General features: G+C 43.0%; 1 protein-coding gene across 2 annotated transcripts in view; it reads left to right on the forward strand.

The window, feature by feature from the left end:
* tshz3b (teashirt zinc finger homeobox 3b) overlaps nt 1-8,258 on the forward strand; it is a 39,492-nt gene extending 31,234 nt beyond the window's left edge. For both annotated transcript variants that reach the window (XM_029461156.1, XM_029461149.1), the window contains one exon: nt 2,912-8,258. In XM_029461156.1, the coding sequence (XP_029317016.1) occupies nt 2,912-6,531 (3,620 nt within the window). In that variant the 3' untranslated portion in view covers nt 6,532-8,258. The remainder of the gene's footprint in view (nt 1-2,911) is intronic.
* Nucleotides 8,259-10,086: the final 1,828 nt, after the last annotated feature.

Genomic DNA, 10,086 nt, shown 5'->3' on the forward strand with positions numbered 1-10,086 from the left:
GTAATATATATAGTTTTAAATATGTATTGTTGTTATATATTGTAGTACAATGTGCACAGTTTTACTTTAACTTCTCTATGTTTATATAACTATTTTTTATTCTATTTTATTTTATTCTAAATTGAAGCACCAGTTACGAAATCCAAATGCTGACTCTTATTCTGTTAGACAGAACAAGGTAAGGAAGCAGTACTGCACATAATAAAACAGCAACATCGCCAGCAAGGTTTTGGTGGACGGTGACACGCCAAAGGTAGCCAAGTTCAAAATGAACTAAAACAAGCCACATTTTAGCTAAGCAGATTTAATGCAAGCCATTGTATCAATTTCTTGCAACACTGCACCTATTAAATGTCAAAATGTTTTCATATTTCAAAATCTCCTGCCTCGAACAAGCGCAGAAATCAGTGGAACGCTTCATGCTCCATGTAGGTGGATGTAACCTACACACTGAGGTTTCATTCAGTACATGCTGGTTTTGCTGGCAAACACAATTCTCCCTGATCCTCTGCATGTGTCTCTATACATATCACACATTTGCAGGTACACAGATGGGTGTACACACACATACACACACACACACAGATGGGCACACACACACACACACACACACACACACACGCACACATACACTGTGTTCTTATCACACAAAGGCAGCTAATTTGAATTTGTACGTTGTGTTTTAAAGGAGATTTCACATTGATGTTTGGCCTTGATGAGAGCGCCGGGCTGCTGTGTTCGGCTGTTTCCTCAGCCAGAGCATTGTTCTCTTAAACAGCTGTCGTTTTGGCTGATTCAGAACAGATGGCATGTACATGTGGGTCTGCTCGGCTGCACGTATGTGCGGGCGGGTGTATGTGTCTCTGAGACAGAGTGGGGGAGAGAGAAATAGAAAGACGGGGAGGGATGAGGAAGTCTGAGTGAGAGGGGTTGTGGGCGCGTGTTTTACATCCATACATGTTAAAAACATGCAGCTGAAATGCATTAAGGTTTTAACATATATGTATTCCAGTAAAAAGACAGTGTGGATAGGGATCATGTGACCCTGCAGTTTTTAAATCGCAATAGATAACGCGTTTGATGTGTTTCAGATGGATCTTTTTCGTGAGACTGAACACTAGAGCGGACCGCATATTTAACAGAGAAGTTCCTGAGATTGCCTGAAGGCAAAGAGTCGTTGGACTACAGCAGTTACAGTACAACTGGTGTGTGTGTGTGTGTGTGGCTTTGGGATATCTGTGTCTCTGTGCATCTGTTTGTCCCACGGTGGTGTCGTATCATTGCCGATGGCAACCAGTACCCTGACAATGACAGAGACTTGCTGCTGATGCAGTGCTAGCACATACACAAATGTACACACACACACACACACACACACACACTGTAGTTCTCAGTTAGAGATGGGAGTCGGAAACAGCCTAAAGTGTGTTGTATGATATGGCTGCCAGGTTTTATAGATAATACTTGTGTTTTCAAGCCCATGTTTTCCCAGAACTGTAGGCATGTTGAGAAGTTTTGTTTTCAACCTAGTTACCTTGCACATATATATATATTTTTTTCTGTTTATAAGGAGTTTTACCGGGCATTATCATCATATATAATGCAAATCTGCTATTTTTATTTTCATTTATTTAACCTTTGTCTGTCTTTGAAAGTGGTAGCTTGTGATTGAATATGTGCTTCCGTGCCACTCCCGTCCCACTGACCGCCTCGCTCTGTGTTTACATACCAGCTTAGATGAGTGATGGCCTGTTGAAGAAAGGAATGCTAGGCACAAGGCCACTGATGTTCACACACAAGCTCTTCTTCTTTGCCAGGGTGTAGTTGCTAAAACAAGAGGTTTGTGTATGCATGTTGCCTTTGTGCACATCGATTGTTATTCAGAAATCCAGCCTTAATCACAAGTGTGAGCATGCAGCATTTCTCATCTGATGTTGTTGTATCCCTTTGATAGACTTATTAACAAAAGAAAACATTCATAGATGTAGAAAGAGGCGAGACTGTGATTTGTCTTGATACATATTTTCTCTTTATTATTTTGTTTGTATTATTCTTAAACTAGAGGGATTTGAATATAAATTGAAAGCCTCAAGCCCACTCCCCGAAGCTAAACTGTAAATAATAACTCTAAACTTTTTATAATCTTTGGTAATTGAAGCAAATGGGTTTTGCACGGAGAGATTTGTTACAGGCAAACGTACATACATTCATTTTTATTTACGAGGAGGCGAGGGCTGAACAGTGTAATGAGTGAAAATGCATGCTTAATTTAAATGGCGAGTGTGTCTGTTAGGGAATGCATTAGAGTCTGCAGAAGAAGCGTAAGACATATTAATTGACAGACAGGAACCGCTGTCTCCGAGGTTGATACAAGTAATTTATTACTTCAGAAACGAATGCCACCGCCAGAATGTGCTTCATTAATTTCAAATTTAGTTTTAATTTCAAGCTGTTGCCCCTTGAGAAGAATAAGGTGGCAAGTTCTGTTTGAAGAGACATTTTTCCCCTCTCCCTCCCTCCATCTTTCTCTTTCCATCCTCCATCTCTCTCTCTGGCTGTCTCTGATTTTCTGCAGTACAGAACAAAGACCTGGGGGTGGAGAGAGAATGGGGGGGGGGTGGCAACTTGATTACAATTTGAAAACCATGTCAATGTAAAAGGGGGGAAGTTAGAAAAGAATTACTGCAACAGTTTATGATAGGAAATACTTTGTCTGTGAATGCCATTGAATGATTGCTCCGTTTCCTCTGGAGAAAGTGTGAATGTCAGTATCTTGTGTTTCTATCATTTTTCTGCTTGGTGAAGAAAAAGGTATACAGAGTTGAGAATCTCCATCATTAGATATGCTGTCAGTGTGGTTCTAACAAATCTCTCTCTCTGTCTTTGTTTTCTCCTCTCTTGGTTTCAGCAGCATACGTCCCTGAAGATGAGAAGGAAGCAGCCCTGCTGGATGAGGACCTGGATGGAGACGACTCAGCTCAGGAAGGGGAGGAGCCTGCCGCTAAGTTCCTATGTCAGGACAGGCCTGGATCCACTGGCTTCCATGACTCCCCCAACGCTGCTGACTTTTCTGGTCAAGAGCTGGACTGTGAGTCACACCTGAGCGAATCCAGTGACAGAATGTCTGATTTTGAGTTATCGTCACTTAAAAATGAGGATGATATCCTCCTCTCTAAAGAAACCTCAAATGCCCTTTCCCTATCACCCCCCTCTGTCATGATGGCTGCTGCCAATGCTGCAGCCCCAGTAAGTGGAGAAGAGGCCATATTAGCCACAACAGGGTCTGTGGCTGACAGCCTTGAGAAGATGAAGGCCATTTACACCTCCTTCCTGACCAACTCCTATTGGTCCACTCTGAATCTGAACCTGACCCAGCCCCCAGCAGAAAAACCCCCTCGAAGTCACAGCAGCAGCAGTAGTAGCAGCAGTAGCAGTAGCTGTGGAAGTGGAGGCTATGACTGGCACCAGACAGCTATGGCTAAAACCCTCCAGCAGGCCTCACATAACCACCACAACAGACTAGGTGTGGTTCAACATCCCACAGTGGCTGTATCCACAGCATCTACAGAACACAACCTATTTAGTACCGTCCAGCTGTACCGGCAGAGTTCCAAGCTGTATGGCTCTATATTCACTGGTGCCAGCAAGTTCCGCTGTAAGGACTGCAGTGCGGCGTACGACACACTGGTGGGGCTCACGGTGCACATGAACGAGACAGGCCACTACCGGGATGATAACCATGAGACTGGTGGTGAGGGTGCTAAACGGTGGTCAAAACCAAGAAAGCGTTCTTTGCTAGAGATGGAGGGGAAGGAGGATGCACAGAAAGTTCTCAAGTGCATGTACTGTGGGCACTCCTTTGAGTCCCTTCAGGACCTAAGTGTTCACATGATTAAGACGAAACACTACCAGAAAGTGCCTCTGAAAGAGCCTCTTACACCAGTGGCAGCTAAGATTATCTCCTCAGCTCGAAAGAGAGTACCTATGGACCTTGACATCTCTAGCTCACCAGACTCTAATGGAGTTAACACACCTAAGCCAACCTCCTACAACGACTCTAATGATATACACCAGAAAGTCACCAATCCTTACATCACACCTAACAACCGCTATGGACACCAGAACGGTGCTAGCTATGCCTGGCAGTTTGAATCCAGGAAGTCACAGATCCTCAAGTGCATGGAGTGTGGCAGCTCTCATGACACACTACAAGAGCTAACTGCTCACATGATGGTGACTGGACACTTTATTAAAGTCACCAACTCTGCTATTAAGAAAGGAAAACCCATTTTAGAATCATCCACCCCAATACCCACACCCAATTTAACAGCTGAAGAAAAGTTCCAGTCCGTTCCTCTGGCCGCCACAACCTTTTCCCCTCCACCTGCCCCAGTTCCTCCTCCTACTAGCATCTCCCCCACTGCAATGATTGTGGAGATAAAAAAGGAGGAGAAGGAGGAGGAATGCACTAAAGAGTCCATCATCAACAATGGTGATCTGACCAAGGAGAAGAAGGCAGGGGGTGAGGAGGAGGCTGAGGAGAAGTTTGATATTTCTTCAAAATACTCTTATCTGACTGAGGAGGATCTGGATGAAAGTCCAAAAGGGGGTCTTGACATCCTCAAGTCCTTGGAGAACACAGTCACGTCAGCCATCAACAAAGCCCAGAATGGAGCTCCAAGCTGGGGTGGATATCCCAGTATCCATGCTGCTTACCAGCTCCCAAACATAATGAAGCTCTCACTAGGCAACTCTGGGAAGAGCTCTCCCCTTAAATACATGTTCCCTGGGGGGGATATTTTCTCTCATGCAGGTAAAAACCAGCCTCTAATGTCTCCTCTCAGCCGCCAGAATTCCCCACTGCCAAAAAACAACTTCCATGCTATGGAAGAACTGGTCAAGAAAGTGACAGAGAAAGTGGCCAAGGTTGAGGAGAAAATGAGAGAGCCCAGTGGTGTTGTGAGGGGATCTCCACTGAGACGTACTACACCCTCACCATGCAACAGTGAGGCAGGGGACTCAGCCCGAGGAGAGTCGCCCAAAGAAAATAGAGCAGGAGGATGTAAAACTCCAGAGAATACAAGTGGAGCGGAAAAAGCAGTAGGTGATGGAAATGGAGTCAATCACAGAGATTCAAATGGGGATATTTCTATCAAGGAGTCTATGGAGAATGGAGTGGAGTCTACTGCTGTTACATCCCCCCTGCCTGCCTCCCTGTGTGGCAGTACAGCTATCATCACAGACCATCCACCTCCAGAACAGCCATTCGTCAACCCTCTTAGCGCACTGCAGTCAGTAATGAACGCCCACCTGGGGAAGGCAGCTAAGCCTGCCCTGCCCTCCCTTGACCCCATGAGCATGCTGTTCAAGATGAGCAACAGCCTGGCAGAGAAAGCAGCGACCCCACCAGCACAGACCAAAAAGCAGAATAATGATCGCTTAGACCGCTACTTCTACCAGCAACATCTAAACAACGACCAACCCATTGATCTCACCAAAGGCAAAAATGCTGAAAAAAACGGCAGTAGTGGTTCTTTGGGTTCAACTGCTCTCTCTTCCACCACCACCACCCCGTCATCAATTTCTCCCCACTCCACTGTCACTATGACCAAAGCCTCAGCTGCAGTAGCTTCCTTTATGTCCAGCTCCCCTTTGAGAGAAAATGCACTCTCAGACATCTCTGACATGTTGAGGAACCTGACAGAAAGTCATGCTGTCTCCAAGTCCTCCACACCTACCAGCCTGTCCGAGCGCTCCGACATTGAAGGTATCACACAGGAGGACATGGACGATATTTCACCGGCCCAGAAACGTAAAGGTCGACAGTCCAACTGGAACCCTCAACACCTCCTCATCCTACAAGCTCAGTTTGCCGCCAGTCTGAGACAAACAAGTGATGGCAAGTATATGATGTCGGACCTAAGCCCACAGGAGAGAATGCACATCTCCCGTTTCACTGGCCTCTCAATGACTACAATATCCCACTGGTTGGCTAATGTCAAGTACCAGCTGAGGAGAACCGGTGGCACCAAGTTCTTGAAAAACTTGGATTCAGGTCACCCAGTGTTCTTCTGCAGCGATTGCGCCTCTCAGATCCGCTCACCATCCACCTACGTTAGCCACTTGGAATCCCACTTGGGCTTCCGTCTGCGAGACCTGGCCAAGCTTTCTGGGGAGCAGCTGCTCAGCCAGATTTCGCAGCAACATCATCAACAACGCCACACCAAAGGACTATCTGAAAAACTGCTCTCTAATCTTCACCCATCCAGCCACCCTTTAGCCTCCTCTCTACCCACATCCCTTTCCTCTTCCTTACCCATCTCCCTGCCCTCGTCCTTGACCACCTCTCTGCCCTCAACTGAATCCCCGTCACCCTCCCTCGAAGACGATGACGTTGGGGTTATGTACCAGTGCAAGCTCTGCAACCGGACTTTTGCGAGCAAGCATGCGGTCAAGCTTCACTTGAGCAAGACTCATGGGAAGTCCCCCGAGGACCATCTCATGTACGTGTGTGAGCTGGAGAAACAGTAACACTGGCTGGGGACAATGCTGTGCTCTTTTGTAATGGCTCACTCTTTCTTGCTGTCTCTCTAAAGCCTTTCACAGACATTTCTTTCAAAGAAAAGAAAGGATTATTAACGTGATGGAACTGCACAAAGATGCCATACAACTACTGTTTTGAGTTTTGGCACATGGTTTTAAATTTTGTGTTGTAGCAGTTGTTTTTTTCTTTTGTTGCTGTGTGAGGTAGACTCACTCTGGCCCAAGACACTTGATTTTAGTGATCTCCTTTGACAGAACTAGAGTGACTTTTTGCAAAATGTGCAGATGGGGGCTTCTGTCATTGAGAAGATACAATATATGAAGGTTTAAAAAAAGAGATTCTAAAATGAAGTGGTGTGTATTTTGAAACTTGTGTAAATGGAATTAAGTTCCTTTATATTTTGACATCACTGGGATGTGATAAGCTGCATGCATAAATGAAACAGTTTAGTTAAACATTTTATAACTAAATCTGGTGCACTTTCCATGATTTCTTTTTTTTTCTTTTCTTTTTTAACTCTCCCGCTCGCTCGCTCTTTTTTTTTTTTGTGCTGGAGTCAGCATTTAAAATTTAACCCTCTGAGTACGTCAAAGCACTTCTACACCTAAGATCCAAACACTATTGACTCAAGATTTGAGAGTGTGAATTATTGAAGCTATTGTGAGAATTAGTTGGACAATTTGTGCATTGTGCCTGCAATGCCTATTTCCCATACAGTATGTTGAGTCTAATCCTAGACATGAAAGCATTTTAAAAAAAAGGAGATTCTCTATTCACTGCAAGGTTTTCATCTTGGGCTTAATATTTGTTTGAGATATGTTTGCAGGACTTGACACAATATTGTAGCTATGTGGTAAAAAAATAAAATAAATCTGAAGTCTTTTACTTTGGTCGATCAGGGACCTATATTAATTCAGGTCTGTGTACAATATGTATATACAAACATATTAAGTAATTCCTGTCTAAATTATGCATAATTTCTATATTTTTTAATTTAAAAGGATTACGACTATCTGCTGGTGCACAGTATATGAAGACATGAATAAAATTGTTTTGCACAATAGTTTTATAAATGTGTTATTTAATCAAAGGATACGAAAAAAGATAGGTAGCAAAAGGATGACAACAGGTGAATCTTTTTATTCCCAACTCGTGCTCAAAGGGTTAAAGACTCTCTTTACCAGACACTACTACATGTGCCGCTGTATGAACACTAAAAAGATATTAAAGGTTGTACAAAAAAGATGTTACTTTATAAAGATATTTCACATGTAAACTGTTATTTATAAGCACTCTTGGTTGTTTCATATCGTTGAATGCCTTTTCGATTGGTCCTATTTTTTTGTTCGGTCTAATTACTCTGCCATGATTCCACACTGCAGCTTTATCTTTTTGGGATATGAAAGGTAACCATGGTTACACTAACCTCTTGAGTGACAAGTTCTGCTACATTTCTGGCAGTTAATTTGCTGAAGTAACTGACAGCTGCCAGGGTAGAGAAATAAAATAAAAAATCCTTATGTGTAAAATATCGGCATGTAAACAGCACAGATACTGTAATGCATTCTGTGCCGTTAGTCTTTTTCATTTCGTTCTTTCGTTTTCTGTTGTTGTTGTTCTTGACAATGAACCCCCATTATATGACTTCATATAACCTTGTTTTCTACTGCAGCATTAAAAAAAGGAAACTGTTTTTTGCAATAATGTGCGTATGCATTGTGTGTGTCATGGCTATCAATTATGTGTGTGCTGTGCAGTCCCTAATGAGCACATTAGACTGGGAGTGTGTCAACGTCTGTCTGTGACGAGCTGCATACTAGTTTACAGTGAGTGGCAGCAGTGGGGCCGTGTGGGAGACAAACACACACACACATCCAGACATGCAAAAAGAAACCATCATTGTTGGGCTTACCCGGTAGCCACTTCTGTTGTCCTAGTGGCTTACACCATGGCATCTCCTGCATATAAGACTGATCCTGCAACAAAAGGCCTCAGAAGCAGTAAACAATCAAATGACACAAACTTGTTTTATCATTATACGGGGGCAGTGAGGCAATCAAACAACCCTAAAGCGACTGAGCTCCATACACACCTTATTTCTCTTTGCACACAGGATATGGAAGTATAAAGACACACACAGACACAAAGTTTCCCTTCCATATCTGCAGCTCTATAATTACCTCCAACGTCCATTTTGTGACTACTCTCCGCGAGGTAAGACACCTAGCAGACATATTTGTTTAGGCTTCATGGGAGATGACAACAATGCTGACAAGAAGAACAGGTCCTTTCAAGTGTTTATTTATTCAGAATTTTCCCTGTCCAGAGATGTGATTAAATAGGAACTGTATCACAATCTATCTGATACAGTATGTCCTGCACAACAGTAAGATATAGATAAAGCAGATGGAGCAAAGAGGTAAAGTTTACAGTAGGACGAGATCTATGAGACCTTCTTTCCGAAGATCTACTTGAGAATCGGTATACGTTCAGTACAGATAAGGGGATGTGAACACAGAAGAAGGTATTAGTTGGAGAAATTGTTTTTAAATAACAAGCACACTCATCGTATATTATCAACAAGTCTGCTCACGCAAACACACATGCATTACATAAACATACAGAACACACACAGTGTGTTCCTGAACCACATCACTTTGCCTGCTCCGCTCTGCCACTTAATATACCGTGCCGAAAAAACTTAAACATATGCATGGCGAATACACACATCAACACACAACAACTCTGAAATTTACAGACTAGGATTCTAAATCTTCCTTTCTTCACACATATAGTTACACATATGACCAACACACACACACACACACACACACTTCTCAACAGCCAGGTAGAAGGACTTCATCCGCAGTGACAAGGTGCCACTGTGTGTGAAAACGTCAGCCTTCAACAGCGCAGCCTGAGGTCTGCCACCATATTTAAGGCTCTCATTAGCCTCAAAGAAAATATGCGTGAAATTGAAGTGTAAGAAAGCCCTTTGTCTCTCCCTGCCTTCACATCCGGCGAGCAGAGGCAAGGGCTTATTAAGGTTCAAAACTAGCATGTGGGAGACAATGGGTAAACCACTGGGAAGAGCACACACAGAGTTACAGAGAGAAACATATTCACATTCATACACTTACTATGTATCTCAATGCAATCATAATGTGCATTAAATCCTATTAATTAGAGTGAAAGAAGAACAATGATGAGTAAATGCTGACCTCCAGACAAAGATCCTTCTGCATCAACATTTATGTTCTTTATTTTTCAATACCCCCTAAAACCTCCAGTGCGACAGCATCAGCACTCGCAACAATGTCCTTTCTTGAAGCAGTTTATACATTTAAAATGAAATAATAAGAAATATTTGACAAAGAAATGTACGTACGCTGCTGGGATTTATTTTGTAAAAGGAGCACTTTTTATTTAACCATTTTACAATTGCTTTATTTCATTACAGGTCAAATACATTTAAAAAGTTAACCAATCCAACTATAGGCTACAACAAACCAAGACAAACAATAAAACTGTTCTTAACACAT

This window comes from Cottoperca gobio, chromosome 3 (genome assembly GCF_900634415.1).
Source record: "Cottoperca gobio chromosome 3, fCotGob3.1, whole genome shotgun sequence".
NCBI classification, from domain to species: Eukaryota; Metazoa; Chordata; class Actinopteri; order Perciformes; family Bovichtidae; genus Cottoperca; species Cottoperca gobio.